Below are 20576 nucleotides of genomic sequence, written 5' to 3' on the forward strand. Positions count from 1 at the left end.
ACCATATCAGAGGCTATAAATCTCACTGGAGTTGCAACAGATTAACTATGGCATTACCACCATAACCAAAATGAGAGCTTTCAGGAAAAAGGAGGGTCTTTAGGACAACTCTCTGCAAGACTGACAGTTTGAGGACACTCTATGGGCAACTTTCAAAGCCCTCCTAAGCCTGGCATTTTTTAAAAGTGCAAGAACTCTCACTTCTGCTCTTGTAATAGAATTAAACAACATGCTCTTGGCTTGTGATCTGCAGCAGTTTAACAGTGAACTAGAAAGCAAAAAGAACAAAAAGTAGGAGGAAAATGCCTCTCTGTCCCTCAAAAGCCCACAAATGACTAATAAAGTTTACTTCCACATAAATGGAAAATTAGATATGCAAGCTTTGATCATTAATCAGATTTATTTCCCAAATCTGAAAATATTATATGATATAATTCATATTTCATAGCGGATTATCTGACTCACACACATTTCCCTCTGGTAATGGCTATTTCCCTGAGATTCAGCAGAACAGAGAGGGAAGTCTTCTGGATTCCCCAGTGGCTGGTGGGCAGGGCTCTGAAGGAGAAAGCAGCTCTAACATCCCAAAGACATGACCCTTCTGGGGCCCTTGAGAACACTGCCAAAGTTTTAAAAATGTTTTATCTTCCTCTCCCTGAATTATACCCTTGTGATTCAACTAAGTAAAGTACAATTTTCTTGAGGGGTTGTCATTCCTAAGAACTTTTTAGCTTTCCAATTTGGAGAAAGGAATAGTGAGGCAGGCACCATGACACAATGGAAAATACACAGGGCTTTGGAATCTGACCAAATTGGATTTGAATCCCAGCCCTGACACTTACTGCAACTGCCCCTTAACTGCTCAGAGACTGTTTCCGTGTTTATTAAGTGGAGATTATAGTATTATCTTTTTTTTCAACCCTGACCAACTGTGGGGCCTCCAGCTTTCCTGAACCTTAGTTTTCTGTAACATGAACATCTGTAACATGAACGTAACGTATCTGCTTTTTCCTCTTAATAAAGATGTGGCAATTACATAAGAATGTATATATAATAGTATTATACTGAGGGTGATTTTTGATGATTAAAATCAGTAGGGATATGGTAAAACCTTTAAAAACACATATATTGTTATTATTGCTACTACTGTCTCAAATAATACATATGAATTATTCTTACAAAGTTTGACCTTTTTTCCATTTAATGGAATAGGTACTTACCTGACAACAGTGGTGCATACAACTAATTTGAAGAGTTTGAGGGGCCTTGTATTCCATCTGTACCCTATTTCGGTCATGGTGGTAAAACCATGTGTAATCTGTTAACCCCAGTGAGATTGATAGTCTGCTGTTGTTTCTGTTCCTCCATCTGTTGCCCATTTATTTGCTAACTGTTCTTCCTAACCTATTTTTAAGCTCTGTACATCAATCAGTCTTTCTTCAGGTATAATAAGGAATCCATTACTTACACAATCATGCATATTCAAATATATTCAAGTCTGGTCCAAGTCTATTTTTCAGTTTAAGTGCATCTGATCCATTAACAAATACCAAAAATGAGAATTGAACAAGCAGCTCTTAACTTTTTTGTGTGTCACAGATAACTTTTGGGTCTATGGCCCCTTTGTCAGCATAATGTTTTTAATGTAAAATAAAATACAATTACAAAGGCAGCCAATTTTATCCAAAGATATTATTAAAATATTAAATAATTGTATATGCTTCTTTATTAACATGTTAAACAACAACATCTAATGACAGGTCTATTAACTACAATGCTTTTGAAGCATTACTGAGTACCAATGATAATTTTAAATATTTGTAACAACTATAAGAAAATACATGTGATAATAAAACAATTGTGATTTGTATGGATGAAAGAGTCCCAGGGACTGCTAATACTACCCTGATTTTTTTAATCTATATTTCAGTTAGAGCTTAGTGAAAATAGAGATTTTTTTCTCCTATCAAAATTTATGGAACCCCTGATTTCCATTCATGATCTTCTTGGAGGATCCACTGACCCCAGGTTTGGCAAAGGTCACTTAATTAAACTAAATGACTCTAAGATTCAAAGTCTAGATCTATCTCTTCAAAGTGGAACCTCATGGGAACCATCAGTTTGAAAGTAAAACACAAATCTTGAGTGACTCTGTTAGCCTTTCTAGGCTTTTATAGTGCTGCAGACTTAGAGCTTTGGGGGATGAGAAAAGTATTGGTTGACAGTGAAATCACACTTGGCAAATTTTATGCAATATTGCCACTTTTTATCCTGAATTTTGGCAAAGAAATATGTCCCTTATATGAGTAAGATCTGGTTCATCATTTTTCCAATCCAGAGATGACTTGATCATTCTAATTATACTTGAGGCAGTGTTTTCAGACAATGTTTTCTAATTATCTGATATCTTTTTCTTATGTGTGTGGGGAAGGTTTTCTTTGTGATTTATTTTTCTACTGTTACTATAATCTTTAGGACATCACAATTCTTACAGAAACTATAGAGATCACTTTTTCTTCTTTCTTTGGGTTTTTTTTCCATTAAAGAATTGAGGCCCTCTGTGTTAGATCTTCAACACCTGAGGGTACCTATTACTAGAAGAAATATAGAATTCTGTATTTAAATTAACTTTTCTCTGAAAAATATCAACACAAGGTCCAGTCTGTAAAAGAGAGTATTTGCATATGGATTCTTTTGAGTTGAGTACTGGACTTAGTCTTGCAGAGGCAGTTTTTAAATAGAATTCATGCAGAAAATCCAAATGCAGTGACTTGACCTCCTATTTACAGGGTGGACCCTAAGGATTTCCAGTCAGGGCCACAGCTTACTCTGTCTACCCCGCTCTGATAATTCTGTGGCAAGACTATATAACATGAGAGTACTTGTCAATAAGAAGTTACCAGTCAATTTAAGGGTTGATTCATCTATAGGAAAAATAGACATCATGCTTCTATAGCATATAAGGCTCCATTAAGAAGCAAAGATCATAATATTAATATCTTTATTCACCACTCTGTGCCCAGAATAGTTGGAAATAGCAGTTGATCAATACATGGTGAATAAGTGAATGAATATTGCTACTAGAACTCAGGTAGGAATCACTGTGGAGTTCTGATAGAGGGTATGATTTGAGATGTAAAGTCTGCAGATTAGCAAAGAGAAGAGAAAGGCATTCTCGCTTGTAGAGAAAGAGAAGCATGTAGCAATCAACTGACCAGAGTTGAGAGTTTCCTTTGGAAAACCTAGTCAGATAAGTTTGATCAGATAATGATAAAGAACAGTAAGAGAAGAGTCCAGACCTTAAGCATGTCAAAGACATAATAAGACTAAGTTCAGGACAATACACCTCACAACATAAGGAAAGAGAGACCATGGGTGAACTATCTGGATGCTGCACCAAATGAGGTACTGAGAATGCCACCTCGACTGTGGCAATGGAATAAATGGACAGGGTTTAATCCAGGAGACATTTAAAAGCAAAAAATACTTTGGAATGGGCATGTGCTATGGGCAGCCCTTGTTTTCAACTTTAGAAAACTAAGCAAGTCCCCAAAGAAGTGAGGAAAAATATTCAGATAAAAAATTGGCAAATCACTGTTGCCAAGAAAGGCAAACAAATTACATTTTTCTTTGGAAAGAAACACTAAAGGCACCAGAGAGAGAACAAGAACAGCAACAAACAACACTTCTCTAGTTATTTATAGCTTAAAAATGTTATTACATACCCAATCATGATTAAAACAATAGAAAGCAGAGCAGAAATAGAGAATCATTATGAAATGTATTTTTATTATAGATAAGAAAGTCAGTGTACATTTTTTTCATATGATGAGAAACATCAGTATCAAGTAGCATTTATCCTGAATGTTGTCTCAATAGCAAGAACTAGAAGTTAAAATAAAATTCTCATTTTAGGTCCTATTTTCCTATATGTTGCCCACTAAAGATACAGCTTCATTTGTAAAATAAACATCCTTAAAAAACAATGCAGAGCTGTACTATTATTTTAAATTTTCTAGAAGAAAAAGTTATCTCAAAGTATGGTTGGGAAAAATGTTTTAAGTTTAAAAAAAAAAAGTGATATATGCTACTCCCAAATCATCTACTTAAAAGAGTTCAGATTTTCACATATGGGTTTATAGATTTTTAAATATGTATCTCTCTCTACCCTCTCCAGCCCCCCCAAATAACTTTCTATCTATAGATCGATAAAATACATACATACACATAGACACATGTATAATATACATAAACACATTCATACATGCACATATATTCATTCACACACACACATATATATCTTAATGTGGAATTTCTAAAGAAAACTACTGAGTGATGTTCTATATTGCAGGGCAGAAAATCCTACAGAATTCCTGAAAGGATCAGAGGCCCTCCACAGTGGTGCTGCTGGAGCTGGCTTGCACTAGCCCATGAGAACCAATTGTTAGCATCTCTTCTCAACTCTACATTCAGTGGCATGTTGGTAGCTTAAAACTGGCCATGATGGAATTATTTATGTCACAGAAATCAGTAAATCCTACAAATCAAAGGATACCTTGACCCCCTACCTCAGTCAGTTATTAAATATTTACTGGAACACTGCTGTCCTAGGAACACACTTTGAGAACTACTGGTACAGAGAATGCAGTATTGCTGAGAAAACAATGATGAGAAATAAGATGATAGCTTTGAAGGACTGGAATAAAAATCTGACCTGAAAATGAAAGGGGATTCTTAAGATAAAACATGAACAAATAATGTTGAAACATTAAAAAAAAAGAAAAATGTCCATCAGTTAACCTAAATTGAGAGATTGTTTACAAAACAAAGAGTATTCTTCAAGTGTCATAAATAAACAGTATTCTTCAAGTGTCAAGGTCATGAGATACAAGGAGCAACTGTGGACTGGTACAAACTGGAGGGCCCTCAGAAGAAATGACAGCTGAATGTAGTGTGAATGCTTACATTGGATCCTAGAGCAAAAATAAAAGAACATGAGGGGAAAACTTGATGAAATTTGAATAAAGACTTTAGTTAATAGAAAAGTAAAGAGAAAACTATCTCTTTTTTAGCTGAGAAAATTCATTTTAATGTCCAAAAGGTTTACTATGTCCCGGGAAAAATTAATTAAAAGAACACAAGTTTGGAAAATGTTTTTAATTTCTCAGCAAAAAGGAAATTCCTGCCAGCATCTTGGCAGAAGAAAAAAATAGATTACCAACAAAAGAAGAGAAAAATCAGGCTGGCTTTAGACTTTTCTTTAGCTTGAAATAGTGAAGATTATGGAGCAGCATTTGTAGGGTTTTAAGTAGAGTAAGGGACATGATTCAAGAACTATACCTTGAGAGAATTTGTTGTTCATCCTCTGACACAACAAAAAGTCATCTTCAGAAAGCTATAACTGAAAATCTAACATTTGCACATATTTCCAAATACAGAGTTTGTAAAACAATGTTTCCAGTCATCATGCATGCGTCTCTGTCACTTCAGTCATGTCCGACTCTACTCTTTGCGACTCCATGGACTGTAGCCCACCAGGCTCCTCTGTCCATGGAATTATCCATGCAAAAATACTATATATATATATATATATAGTGGGTTGCCATTTCCTCCTTCAGATCCCAGTCATCATAGGATGAATCAAATTTAAAGAATAAGGAAATTGTGATACAAATAGACCTTCAGTGAATGACAAAACTACAGTTGGTGGTGATGGTGGTTTAGTCGCTAAGTCATGTCCAACTCTTCTGTCCATGGGATTCTCCAGGCAGGAATACTGGAGTGGGTTGTCATTTCCTTCTCCAAAACTTGGGTTAGGACTACCTAATCATAAATATGATTACAATATTGAGTACAGACATCAAAAATCAATATTAAAAAGAAAGTTAGATGATAAAAATCACAATTCATATGTATTTACATATAGGTGAGTCAAAGTAGAAGAACATCAAGCTCAAGGGAGAATTAGAATGTAGTAGATCTCTTGTCGAACACAGGGGGAGCCAAAGTTAGTATTTCATTGTGACTTTAATAATTAGAGAAATGCATGATAAAGCATGTTTTTAAAAAACATAGAAATAGCCACTAGTTAGAATACACAACAGAATATGCATTTATCTAAATGCATTCAGGTTATAGATATAACACATTTTATAACAAAAAGCAGAAAAGATAAGTACAGTGCAGTAACATAAAAATAAAAAACATAAAGCAAGATGATATAAATAAGACTCTATACTCAGTTTTGACAAGAAATATTAGTCTTTTAAACCACTTTCTTAAAAAGGCAAAGAGATTGAAATTTTTTAAAATAGAAGTTAACTATGTGCTACTTGTGAAAGATAAACCTAAAATATAGCAACACAAAGGTTAAAAATTATGGGTATACATAGTTATTTCACAAAACTGCAAGCAAAAGAAAACAAAGGTGACTGTGTAAATAGTATTTTAAAAGAATTTAAGACAAAGAAACTTCAGCCAGGATAGAAAAATATAATTTTATGTAAATAAGTGCTACAATTTATAGATTGTATGTACAAGCATACTAATTAATCCTTATGTGTTAAATAACATAAAAATAAATTTATTTTTAAAAACTTCGTTATAATAGGCAACTACTATATCACTATGACACTAAGAATTTACACAATCACATGCATATACACATAGAAATTTTGTTCTCTGAAACTCTCTTGTTTTAAACATTCATGGATGATTTATTGAAATTGATTATATTAAGTAGTCCACCAAGAAATCTCCATAAATTTTGAAAAGTAGAAATAATTTTGTCCACATTTCTTGACCACAGTGTATGAAACTAAAAAACAAAATTCTCTTCTAATAATTATTGGATCAAAGAGGTAAGCAAATATATAACAGTTTTTCAGAAAAGGAGAACAATACTTATCAGATCATACAAGCTTTGCCTAAGATCTTCTTTAAAAGTAATTTCATACCTCTGTTTTCTTATTTTAGAAGAAAATAAGTCAATTAAATCATACAAATGAAAAGTTTAAAAAGATACATGTACATCATATCCAAATCCAAAAGTATTCATTTAGAAAATATAATGAGGAATCATAATCAGAAAGGATACCATGCACAATGGCAATTAAAAAGACACCACAAAAACTCTCTGTATGAGTAAAACAAAATTTTGAGACATCTAAGAGCATTTGAAAAAAGTATTTTTTTGAAGTATACTATGTTCCTGATGGGCTTCCCTGGTGGATCCTTGGTAAAGAATCTGCCTGCCACTGCAGGAGATGCAGGTTCAATCGCTGGGTAGGGAAGATTCCCCTGGGGGAGGAAATGGCAACCCACTTCAGTATTCTTGCCTGAGAAATCCACGGGACAGTGGGACCTAGTGGACTACAGCCCATAGGGTTGCAAAGAGTTGGACACGACTAAGCAACTGAACAACAAAATGTTCCTGATAGGGAGACTAAATATCGTAAAAATATGGCTTAGTTTCTAATTTATTTTATCTTTAATTATTGGCATACTGGTAAATATCTAACAACTGACTCTTCAAAAACATATATGCATATCTATATATGTTTGCTATAAAATTATACATCTTACTATTTCACATTAACTATTCTACAGATATAAAAGGTGAACAGCCCACAAATTACAAATAGTAACATACACAATACTGTTTATTACTGACTTCATATAGCCAGTTGATTCTTACACAATGCTTTCATTAATTGACTTTTGCCAAACTCGTAAATATAGCTGGTACTTTTGTCTTCTCCTGTGTGTACTCAAAGGAAAAATAAAATTGGCCAGTCTGCTATATTTATTTTTACCAAAAAATAGAAGTAAAATTTAAAAAATTGAGGAATGAGTATAATTCCAATACAAATATATTTATTTATATTAATGGGTAAGGCAAAAGTGAAGGAAAAAGGTGTGTGTCCAGATTTCACTCAGTCATCAATGATGTGACTACTTTGCTGAATGAGATAACAGTTTTCAAGTACTGAAAAGATGCTTGCTCAACATTTTTGTGCTATTCACAATGTTGCAGCTACAGACATGACATGCCTTTTTTCAGTATGTTTTGTGGAAGTATAGTTGATTTACATTGCTGTGTTAATTTCTGCTGTACAGTAAAGTGATTCAGTTATACATATATTTCCACACATTCTTTTTAATATTCTTTTCCATTATGATTTGTCATTGGATATTGAATATAGTTCTCTGTGCTACACAGTAGGACCTTGCTGTTTATCCATTGCACATATAAACACTTACTTCTGCAAACCCCAACCTCTCACTCTATCCCTTCCCCTAACTCCATCCTTCTTGGCAACCACCTGTTTGTTCTATGTCCATGATTCTGTTTCTGTTTCATAAGTAAGTTCATTGGTGTCATATTTTAGATTCCACACATAAATGATATCATATGGTACTTGTCTTTCTATTTCTGACTTATTTCATTTAGTTTAACAATTTCTAGGTCATCCATGTTGCTGCAAATGGCATTATTTCATTCCTTTTTATGATTTTTTTTATGATTTTCTGTCATGTATGTATATACCACATCTTTATCCATGCTTCTGTTGAAGGACATTCAAGTTGTTTCCATTGTCTTGGCTATTGTGAAAAGTGCTGCTATGAATATAGGGGTACATGTATCATTTTGAATTATAGTTTTACCTGAATATATGCCCAGGAATGGATCATATGGTAATTCTATTTTTAGTTTTCTGAGGAACCTTCATATTTTTTCCCACAGTGGCTGCGCCAACTTGTATTCTCACTAAGAGTGTAAGAGAGTACCTTTTTCTCCACACCCTATCCAGCATTTGTTATTTGTAGTCTTTTTAATGATGGCCTTTCTGACACGTGTGAGTGAGGTGGTACCTCATTGTCGTTTTGGTTTGCATTTCTCTAATAATTAGCAATGTTGAGCAGCTTTTCATATGCCTATTTGCCATTTGTATCTCTTCCTTAGAGAAATGTCTATTTAGGTCTTCTGCCGATTTTTCAGTTGGGTTGTTTGACTTTTTTGTTGTTGAGTTGAGCTGTCTGTATATTTTAGAAACTAGGCCCTGTCAGTGGCATCATTTCAAATCTTTTCTCCCATTCTATAGTTCGGAAACATGACACACTTTTAATCTACTATATTGTTTTCTCCAATCTAAACAATCAACAGAAAAATAAGCCAGGCCCTAATTTTGTATTATTTGCCATTTTCCATGCCATTTTGGCTGATTTCAAGCTATCAGTGAGAGATCACTGAACATGGAGTTGGGAAGAGATGCATGGAGCACACTATTTTATAGTATTTTCACCATACAGATACAATAGACATAAATAACCTCAAGAACACAGATAATAGTAATGTGTACAAAACTATTAGAAGATGATGAGTTTTTAGTACTACCTGTATAAAAACTTTAGACATATAAGGAGATATCACACATCACTTGGGAAAAGTTTTATTCAGTAAATGATGCTGCAATAATTGGTTAGTTATTTAACAAATCTTTTTTTTAATCATTGAAGTATAGTTAATTTATAATGTTAGACCCCAGTGTTATAGTATTAGATCCAAGTGTATGGGAAAGTGATTCAGCTATACATACATGTATACATATATATATATATATATATATATATATATATACACACACACACACACACACTTATGTATATAATATATTCTTTTTCAGATTTTTTCCATTATAGGTTATTATAAGATATATAGTTCACTGTGCTATACAGTAGGTCCTTGTTGTTTATCTATATTATATACAGTAGTATGTATATGCTAATCCCAGACTCTTAATTTATTTCTCCCCCTCCCCTGCTCCGCCCTGCTATCCCCAGGAGTTTGACAACTCTTGATGTGAAAAACAAATATTCAGAGCTCATGGACTGCACACAAACAGGCTTTGGGCCACATGGGTCGAACCTGTTAGATCGTTGCTTCATTTATCTACCAAAATAAATTCTAGCTTGATTATAAATTTAAAAACAAATCATAGAAGAAAAAAATGTATATCAAATGCCTGGAAGGAGGAAAACTCTATTTTTAAAAAACTCAGAAATTTCAAAGGAAAAATTTGGTAGATTTGACTGAATAGAATGTGGCAAGTCTATTAAAGAGATAAACAAATATGTCACCACTCTTTTCCTAGGCTTGCACATTTCCAGAAAATGGTTAGAGAGAGAAGATAAGGAAGAGTACCACCTAAAATTTTTTCTGTTTAAGCATCTCTGAATAACTCACTGTCATTTTTAAAAAGATCTAAAAATAGTTACATTCTCAAAAATGATTCACTCCTTCATAGGAGTTTGAAAAATGTTTTGAATCTCTCCCAATATGAGTATATACTCTTTCCTGATTAGTTTTTCCTTGGTGAAAATATGGAATAATTGAATGATGTAAATTTTGGATAAAGTTGAATATCCTGTCAGCTCTTAGTAATATATTCTTCTGTGCCTTCTCCTGCAAAGAAGTACTAGCTTGTCAACAGTCCGTAGGTAAAAAAAAAAAACAGCAAATATTAGGTTTCCTGGAGGTGATGAGGGAGTCCTAGCAGGTAACCAGAGCATGGCAGTAGGGAACCTGGCGCTGCAGAGTTCAGTCTGAGGAAGCAGGGTATTGGGTTTCTGTTGTAGAGAAGTCTGAACACTGGACTAGAATTGAGGAGCCAGGCTTCAAAGTCCAAGAATGAGGAGCACCAGAAAGAGACAGGCAGAGCTTAACTCAAGCTACTGGGCAAATTCCTACAAGAGTGACACCAAAACACCAGCCAAGGCAAAGGATCAGTTAATTATTCAATGGGTACCCACCAAGAAGGGAGAGCATCGGCACTTGAAAGCAGTCTCCTGTTATCAGCATAGGGCTGCCACAGTCACTGCCTTTGGGTGATACTACAGCAACTCAGGGCCTAGAGGAGCGTAGCTATTTTCAGGGTGATACAGATAACACAAGCATTACCTTGGCAGGAGTCTCATTGTCCTGTTGGTGATAACTGTGTTAGATAGATTGAGATACAGGACTCCAGGGCAGCTCTCAGAGATGTATCTCATTGATTCATCCTGCATAACAATAGAGGGAAGAATCTTGTCAAAGTCTAACAGGCTTTGCTATTTCCCCATTATCTATCATCTCTCTTCCTGCCACCAAAAAAGTATATGCAAGACTTGGTCTCTTCATACTCTTTATTAGTTATAAATCAAATCAAGTAGAAGGTTGCTTTGCTTGCAACTTCATCACTCCCTCCCCTTCCCTTTCTTTGGGCTTCCCTGGTAGCTCAGACAGTAAAGCGTCTGCCTGAAACGTGGGAGACCTGGGTTCTATCCCTGGGTTGGGAGGATCCCCTGGAGAAGGAAATGGCAACCCTCTCCAGTACTCTTACCTGGAAAATTCCATGGATGGAGGAACCTGGTAGGCTACAGTCCATGGGGTCCCAAAGAGTCAGATATGACTGAGCAACTTCACTTCACTATTCCCTTTCTTTGGAAATAAAGTCCCATTCCATCCCAATGACACTTTATTAAAATTTGAACCTTTGCCATTTCAGTGCCATGACAGGAAATTTGAGCTCGTGTCAAAGTGTCAAACAGTCTTGACTCTTTAGATATATGAAAATGATTGAAAATAGACCCATTTTTAAACTTTAAAATCATTCTGAAAGACAGGAGTAGTAAACTCTTTCAACTGGACTTCATTAAAAAGTGAGTCCATATTTATACACAGATATATATATATAGAGAGAGAGAGATGTTTGTGTGTGGTGAAGTTTCTGTGGTTCCATTACTGAATATTTAAAACAGCTGAACAGATTTTCACCAAACTTATGATAAGTTTGAGATGGGTTGAATTATAGGCTGCATACATGTTGAACATGAAATTTAGTGTCGGGAAAACTGTGCAGGAGAATCTTAAAGATTCAGTCATCCCTCCTCCAGAGAGTTGAAAACCAGAACAAGAGAACAGTATGACTGCAACATGAGAAAAACAGAAAAACAAAGAATGATTTCAGTCGTGAGCCCTAAACTCAGGTTTACAAGATAGATGAATTGCAAGCTTGGATTGCAATGGTGCTGCTTCATGTGTGGGTAACTATTTGTAAAATGTTCTAGAATGAGTAGCAGCAGGTTTGTGTTTATTTAATGATGGTGGATGAGTCTCCCTGGGAATACTGGAGAGGTCTGCTAGTTTTAAATATCTGTGGTACATTGTCCTAGAAATAGGCCTTTACAGGAAGAGGTAAACTGTCACTAGGCTAGCTGATGTGGTTTGGGGAGGGATTCTGCATGGTCAGCATGGCTGCCCCCAACAGCACAAAGGATGGCAAATGTTTAGTTTCAGCCAGACTATCGGTGCTTAATATTCTATTCCTAGCTACTTCTTGGAACCATGAATGTTAAAATAAGAAAAATTTTTAATTTTCTTACAGGTCAAAGCATCTTGCACATGGGATAAGAACTGGTTGATTTAAGGTGCAAACTGTACCTTAAAGAGAACATAAGGGTTTTTTTAAGGTGTAAAACTGTAGTTCTGCTGTAGAAAAGATTCTGTGTGTCAATAATGCCTGAAAACAAGTACAGGGCTTTTAATAAACACTGTATTCTTGCCACTGCATTCAAGATGCTAGCAAGTTTTCTAGACATTCCATCACAGAAATGTAGGATTTGGATATGCATGTATAGATTTAAAAAAGTAAACAGTACACTTTCCCCCAACAGGAATGGAGAGAACAAGCATAATGTGTGGCATTATAGTTTAATACAAAGAATCTATCTTCAAAAATATTCATGGTGTCAATCAACTATTGAAGTGACTATGCGCCTGTTGGAAGATTCCGGCAATAATGCAGATGAAATGGGACATGGAGGAGGACAGAAAGCTGGTTTACACCTTTAGAGTTGTAGTCACACAGATGTAACTGTGGGAACCAGCAAGAGGAAGATGTAGGAGACTTTCTGTAGCATGGAATAATCCGATGTTCCTTTGAGATGAGGAAGCAAACCATTCTCTTCATTTTCCTGTCTGAAGGAGAATCAAACTAATTTTGTTTTCAATATTTAAAAGAACAAAAGAACTCAAGTTGCAATCCCCAGATACTTGAGCACATAAATGCAAAAACTGTTTCTGTGTTTAACACTGCAAAATGGTCTGTGGAATTTGTCCACAATGCACTCGAATCTTTCTGGATGTAATATATTCATAAGGCAAGCTTCTTAAAAATCAAACCTTTCTGAGTGAATGTTACTCAACTCCTTAAATGTAAGCCTGTCTCTTAGTCTTTGTCTCAAAAGGAAAGACAATAGTAAAATGTAGCTGGATGAAATTATCAGCCCTGTATATTATTAGACTAAAACTGGAAAAAAGACTTTGATGTTCACAAATTCAACACAGATGGCATTGTTTTGACTTTCCTATTAGAAATCCAAATTTACAAAATATGATCTTTTTTCAAGCAGGAACTAAAACTCCCTGAGGGCAAGAATTGGAACCTAATTCATCTTAAATTCCCTATAACACCTCTATTTTATAACATATAAGTTCCCTATATATAATGTATCTTTAACCCAGTAGGTACTAAAAATATGCACATCAAGAATGAAGTAGAGTAGAAATCTGAAAGAAGAAACTGTAATGATGAGGCTGGGTAGATAGCAAGAAGGAGCCAATTCATGAAGTCTTTTCACCTGTGCCAAGGTGCACGGACTTCAGTCTGGAACTGGTGATTTATGAGGAGCACGAAGCAGTCAGGCTCTTCGTTCTGTTCCTCCCATCTCCAGGTGAAGAGCACAGCCTGTGCGAAGGCGGAGCAGCAGGAGGAGCTTGGCACACACAGCGAAGACAACATAGCAGGTTGGGGCTGATGCAGCTTAATGTGCAGCAGATTTAGAAGAAGATGAGACTGGAGAGGGAGGCAGAGGCAAGCTCACCGAGGGTCTCCAGAGTACACTGACTTTATCCAATAGTGTGGATGACAGGCATTTGTATAAATGGTGGAAGATAGTGGTGAAATGGTCAGATCTGCCTTCTAGAGGGAATATTCTGTGGTCACGCAGTGGAAGACAGATTGAAAGAGAGGATAGCCTGGAGACAGGGCCAGGAAGGAGCTGACTAGGGCCATGTGTTCATTTCCCGCCTCTTGGGCACCACAGCTGACAGCCAGGAAGACTGATAAATTGAGCCTGTTGTCTCTGCTGGAGCCCATTTTTTTCTGTCCCATACACACGTGACCTTAAACATAAATGTAGTTCATTTTTGTGTTATTGTTGAATAGTTTTCACTTTCCAGAGATTCCAACCTTGGGCATATTTATAGGATAAATAATAGCATTATATAAATTGGATAAAATTTCTTGGCAATGTTTAACATAGTTTGCTTTCTCCATATTTAATATAAATGAGCACACAGGCATGTATTTTGGCAGAACCTCTGTGTTATTAGTACTCTAGTGGAGTAAGTCTGAATCCATATAAACAACAGTAAAATAAGCTTCTTATACTCACTGTGAGTGTTGGACAGTCAGAGACATTCAGCTCTTGCAGGTTTTTACAGAGACCTAAATCAAACAAGTTACATATTGCTAAACAGCATATTACAAATATTTAAATTTAAAGTTTTTCCACCCTACATTCAATGCTTTGTAGTCATTAGAAAGCAAACCAAAACCCCTGGTAAGTAACTTATTCTAAGTATATGGTTTCCTTTCCTAGAAAAATTATTTGGACTTTAAAATATTCTTATTATTGTTTGAGGATTACAAAAGGAAAGGGGATGAGAGAAAAATACTACTTTGGAGGAAAAACTGTATATACTTAGAGCTTTTTAGCTTTGAAACATTTGAAAAAAAAATTTGGTTTTTTTGTGGTGTGACATTTTTGTTAATTTGGGAGGTTGTGTTTCCTTTTAACATTATGAAATTTTTCAAACATACAAAGAAGGTTGAGAGAATTGACAGATTATACAATGAATATACTCATCACCCATATTCTACAATTCATATTTTACTATATTTGCTTGATCACATACGCACCTGTACATCTCTCTCTCTATCCCTCAATCCATCTTACTTTCTTATGCATTTTAAGTAAGTTGCAGACATCGGGACACTTCCCCCCAACAAATACTTCAGCGTGAATGTCATGAATAATTCAGCATGCACAGTAATTGGCAGAATGTTTATATTTTAGGTTAGATATCCATAAAGTTTACAAAGAATTTTAGATTGATATGTGGAGATTCAGAAAGGCCAAGTGCCTGATGAGTTCTGGGACCAGAGACACCTGCTCAGCTTGTGATCTAGAAGGGAAATCAAGACATGTATGGAAAGAGCTAGACAGCAAAGTGTTACACAATCAGCTCTCTGGGTCTAGACTGGCATGAGTAAGACTCCAAATCTGAGACAGAAGAGAAACAGTGAGGGAACACAAAACAGTGAAGGGGAGGAATGCTTGGGGCAAAGAGGCATTCTAAATGGAGGAGACCCCTACAATCAGGAAAACTCCAGGCAAGGGGTGATCCTGGCATTCACACTGAGACAATGAATAGAAAACACATCTGTTGCTTGTAACCTCAGAGCCCCACGATAATAACAACAGAAATGTTATTAATCATAAATCCATTTTGAACATTTTTCCTCCTTACAACTATGTCCTAAGTAATAAGTGCAAACCAGAACCAATTTCAGAATTTTTAAAATGAAAAAAATTCTTTAAAATGTGCAGATTTTGGAAGTCACCAGTAATACTGAAGGGAAAAATAGATTCCAAAAGATAACTAAATTTGAAATTATTTGTATTTTAAATAGCAGTTAACTTGAACTCATGCAATTCAACAAACATTTAACAAGAACCTGCTATGTGCTAGAAACTCTGCAGGTGCTGGAAATAAGCATTGAACAAAATAGATAAAAATTCCTGTCCTTAGTAAGTTTATATCCTAGTTGGGGAAGAAGGACAATAAACAAAAGAGGCAAAATACTTATTTTGACAGATGGTGATACGTGCTCTGGAGAGAAATAAAACAAGAAATGGATTAGAGAATCACCAGTGACTGGGAAGGTGTGCTACTTTACATAGAGCAACCAGAAAAGATTTTGTTGAGAAGGTGACATTTGAACCACGATGTGCAGGAGATGGCAAGGACAGTTGCAATTTACCCTGAGCATTTCTAGAGCCCACATGCAGCATGATTGGTGATTGGGAGACGGCAAAGGAAAGAAAAAAATAAGTTCAGCAGAACATCCATTGGAGTCCTACTCTTGTTTGCACATCTCAAAGCTATAAGAAGAATCCCTTTAATTTCTTGAATCCAGTTTCAGTTTTCATAATGCTAAGTCCTAAAAGTTTAACTGAGTTCTTCCCCTGGACCAGGAACTGTGAAGTATTCAATGCGGTGAGCCTGTTTCATCTTCCCCCAAAATACTAGAGGTATCATCAGTCCCTCTTCACAGATGCTGAAGATGAGGTTAAGTAATTAGCCTGAGATCACACAGTTAAGCAAGTAGAAGAGCCTTGATTCACATTCAGAGCCCAAACATTTAGCCATGAAACCAGGCAAGTAGGAGGGCATGGAGCTTTGTACACCACTTTCTACATCTACCTTTATTATAATAATTGGAATGCCTTTGCCTTAAAAAATAACTTGAGTTCCATGTCTCTTGGTTTAGAGTTTATGGGAACTTGAATAGAATTTGTATCCTGCTGTTACGTGAAAATTGTATAAATCTTGATTATGTTGAATTCACTCATTTCCTTCTACTTTTCTATTAATTTTTGAGAGTTTGATATTGAAACCCCAAGTTAAAAATCTTAATTTGCCTACTTGAAAATAATTGTAATATATAGTGGAACTATATGTAACTTTGCTCTGTATTTTCCAAGTCTCCTGTAAATGTGTTATCATACTTCCATAATTTAGAAGAAAAAAAAACTTGAAAATTTGATTTTATTCATCAGTTTCAGTGTTCACAAAAGTCTCTATTTTTTTTCCTCTTGCAATCTAGGGGCTGCCGTACCTCAGCTGGATCTCATTCTTCCTGAACTGCTTTAGTTAAGATTACCCAAACTTGGGTTTCAAAGGAATACTTTCATTGTTCCATCTGTCACACCAAGTAATTGGGACCAGCTGGATGTCAGGATGCGGGTGGTGACCGTCGTAATCCTACTTTTCTTTTGTAAAGTCGCTGAGCTCCGCAAGGCAAGCCCTGGGGGTGCAAGAAACCGAGTGAACCATGGCCGGGCTGGTGGGAGCCGGAAAAACTCCAACCCGGTCAAACGCTATGCACCAGGCCTCCCCTGTGAAGTGTACACGTACCTTCACGAAAAATACTTAGATTGCCAAGAAAGAAAACTAGTTTATGTGCTGCCCGACTGGCCTCAGGATTTGCTGCACATGCTGTTAGCAAGAAACAAAATCCGCATACTGAAGAACAGCATGTTTTCCAAGTTTAAGAGGCTGAAAAGTTTGGATCTGCAACAGAATGAGATCTCTAAAATTGAGAGTGAGGCTTTCTTCGGTTTAAATAAGCTCACCACTCTCTTACTGCAGCACAACCAGATCAAAGTCTTGACGGAGGAAGTGTTCATTTACACACCTCTCCTGAGCTACCTGCGTCTTTATGACAACCCCTGGCGTTGTACTTGTGAGATGGAAACGCTTATTTCAATGCTGCAGATTCCAAGGAACCGGAATTTGGGGAACTATGCCAAGTGTGAAAGCCCACAAGAACTGAAAAATAAAAAACTGAAGCAGATAAAATCTGAACAGTTATGTAATGAAGAAGAAAATGAACAATTGGTTCCGAAACCCCATTTGTCAGGAAAACCCCCAGTCATCAAGACTGAGGTGGACTCTTCCCTTTGCCACAACTACGTATTTCCCATACAGACACTGGACTGCAGAAGAAAAGGTTTGTAAGTTGCTTACTTTTTCATTTTTGTGGATGATTAAAAATGCTTTTTGAATATTATGAATCCCTGCACCCCCACCCCCAGCCCCCACCCCATGACTTAGAATTTCTGGTGTCATTTCCACCATGGGAGATTTTAGTGAGGCTCTTGACAAATTAGTGAAGACACTCTCAAAGTATAGTCTGAGCACTGTTAATCTACCCTAGGACAACAAACAGTTTCGTTGTCTCTTTCATTTCTGGCATAGGTTAATAACTTATTTGTAATATTAAAGCCAGATGTCATTGGATTACCATCATATAGAACATGGTATTATTCCTTCCAATTACTGTAAGGGTTTTTGGTTTTTTTTTAAGAACAGAAAGGAAAGGTTAAGATGAACCAAGAGACTCCAACACATCTCAAGGAAATTATAGACAGGAATCTGTTAATGTTGAAGAAACAGAAGTCACTTTGTTGATTTATCAACGAAGTCATGCACAAGGCTTGCCCCTCTCACTCTGAGTGTGGAAGATGGCACATGGTTAGATCATACCATGACCATATGACACCAGAAGATTCGCTTACTATGACACTCTGTGAATTTTGATGCTAAAGTAGAGCAATTACAGCATTGTAAGCTGGGAGATGCCATCTTGGGATCCTCTAATTTTGAGAGAAAGTGCTTATTAATTGAGAACCTACTATGCTCCAGGTATTCCACATACATGCTGTCCACAGCTGCCAGCAAGGTAGTAGTAGATTCCCCATCTGTAGAGGGGAGGAGGAGGAGAAAGAGGCTAAGGGATGTTCAGACACTTGCTTGTGGTCTCACAGGTAAGCAGCAAAGCTAAGTACACCTGAGCCTGCTGGCATCCAGAATTAATCTAATCATGTTCAAACAAGCTCCTGAACAAGGGAAGCATTAAAGAATTCGAGGAAAGTCAGTACACATAGTTTCTCTGTAGCCAGATTGGGTGGAATTTCCCTAACACTGTTACAGTGAGTACTTGGTGCTTCATGCCAAAGAACATGTTTTACTAGGATTTTCTTTGTAATGCTTAAAAACTTGAATTATATATTTTAAAAAACTATTACAAAGCTACTATTCCTAGACTTGAGTTAGAAAATTACTTGATACTGCTGAGGTTCTATACTTAAGCTAAAGTTTATTTGTACTTGCTATCCCAGAGAAAATAGAGTTAAACTCATTAATTATCTGAGAAAAAATGCCATCAAAACAAAATTGAAGATTTCTACAACTAGACCACTCTGTAATTTAAGAAAAGATAACATAGTAGGAAAGAACTTTCTTTTTTACTGTTTTTCTACCCTTGGGCCATTCCCTCTCCAGTGAGTCTATTTCTGCCTTTGTCTTTGTTTCCATAATATTTTTGTCCCTTGCCAAAAATCAACTTAGAAAAATACAAATTTATTTTTATTGCCTTCCTTCCTTAAGCTATTGTTATCTAAGCACAACCTTTCAGATATGCCCCCTAAACTCATTACCCTTGCTTTAGAAACACATATTATTTACTGGGAAGCAAAGTTTCATGACATGCACAGTTAGTACATATCATTCAGGTTCATACACTAAAGGACAACTTAAGCTCCTCCACTTATTAATAATGATGTAAATCAGAGCCTATACTTTTTAGATTATAAAATGAAGGGTAGTTTTGTCTTTTAATATCATCAATATAAATCTCTCTCAATATGGTTGATATCACTCTATTGATTCAGCTGATCATTTACTTTTCATTTTTTATTATATTGTTGATTCCCATAAATTTAAAGTCAAAGATCTTGTCTTTTAAATTCCCTTTGGTACTGCCTGGCACAGGGCCATGTTCTTTGGATTGATGGCAATAATTGAGCTGCTTCCTTTGCTCCTACAAGGCAGTAATTTAAGCAACTTTTAAAAATAAAAATACATAGAAATTAAAAATCATGACTAGAATTCAAAAAGTATGACAATCTAGAATTTTATCCATTGTAGTTTTCCTTATTGCATTCTACAAATAAATAATAAATGTCAACTACTAAGAATGAATGTTCAGCACTGTTTATCTCTTAACTCTCTGCCAGAGTATAGTAATATTTTTGATTGTGCTCCACATGTTGGATACTATGTAGGATCTCTTTTTTTTTTTTTTTTTAATTGCTCAGTTGTGTCCAACTCTTTGCAGCCCCATGGACCGTAACCTGCCAGGCTCCTGTAATTCTGTCCATGGAATTCTCCAGGCAAGAATACTGGAGTGGGAAGCTGTTCCCTTCTCCAGGGGATCTTCCCAACCCAGAGATTGAACCCAGGTCTCCCATATTGCAGGCAGATTTTTTACCATCTGAACCACCAGGGAAGCCCTAAAGAAGTCAAGAGTGGAACTAGCAGTAATATTAATGAGAAGAAGTGTTAGTCGCTCAGTCATGTCTGACTGTTTACAACCCCATGAACTGTAGCCCACCAGGCTCTTCTGTCCATGGAATTCTCCAGGCAAGAATACTGTAGTGGGTAGCCATTTCCTTCTCCAGGGGATCTTCCCAAACCAGGGGTCAAACCCAGGTCTTCTGCACTGCAGGCAGATTCTTTACCATCTGAGCCACCAGGGAAGCCCATATTAATGAGAACTGCCATCTAAATGCTCTGTGTGCCTAAGATATAGCAGTTTTATGCATTGTCATTTAATCCTTGGGGC

At 36.1% G+C, this 20576-nt stretch overlaps 2 protein-coding genes across 2 annotated transcripts in view; one reads left to right on the forward strand and one right to left on the reverse strand.

Moving 5' to 3' along the window:
• FBXL13 (F-box and leucine rich repeat protein 13) overlaps positions 1-20576 on the reverse strand; it is a 215503-nt gene that overhangs the window by 100790 nt on the left and 94137 nt on the right. Inside the window, exons 10-11 of the mRNA XM_065938466.1 lie at positions 14497-14549; positions 10961-11061 (exon numbers count right to left, since the gene is read on the reverse strand). Coding sequence (XP_065794538.1) covers positions 10961-11061; positions 14497-14549 — 154 coding nt within the window. The remainder of the gene's footprint in view (positions 1-10960; positions 11062-14496; positions 14550-20576) is intronic.
• LRRC17 (leucine rich repeat containing 17) overlaps positions 1-20576 on the forward strand; it is a 33962-nt gene that overhangs the window by 953 nt on the left and 12433 nt on the right. Inside the window, exon 2 of the mRNA XM_065938440.1 lies at positions 16995-17900. Coding sequence (XP_065794512.1) covers positions 17129-17900 — 772 coding nt within the window. The 5' untranslated portion in view covers positions 16995-17128. The remainder of the gene's footprint in view (positions 1-16994; positions 17901-20576) is intronic.

Source organism: Muntiacus reevesi, chromosome 6, assembly GCF_963930625.1.
Source record: "Muntiacus reevesi chromosome 6, mMunRee1.1, whole genome shotgun sequence".
NCBI classification, from domain to species: Eukaryota; Metazoa; Chordata; class Mammalia; order Artiodactyla; family Cervidae; genus Muntiacus; species Muntiacus reevesi.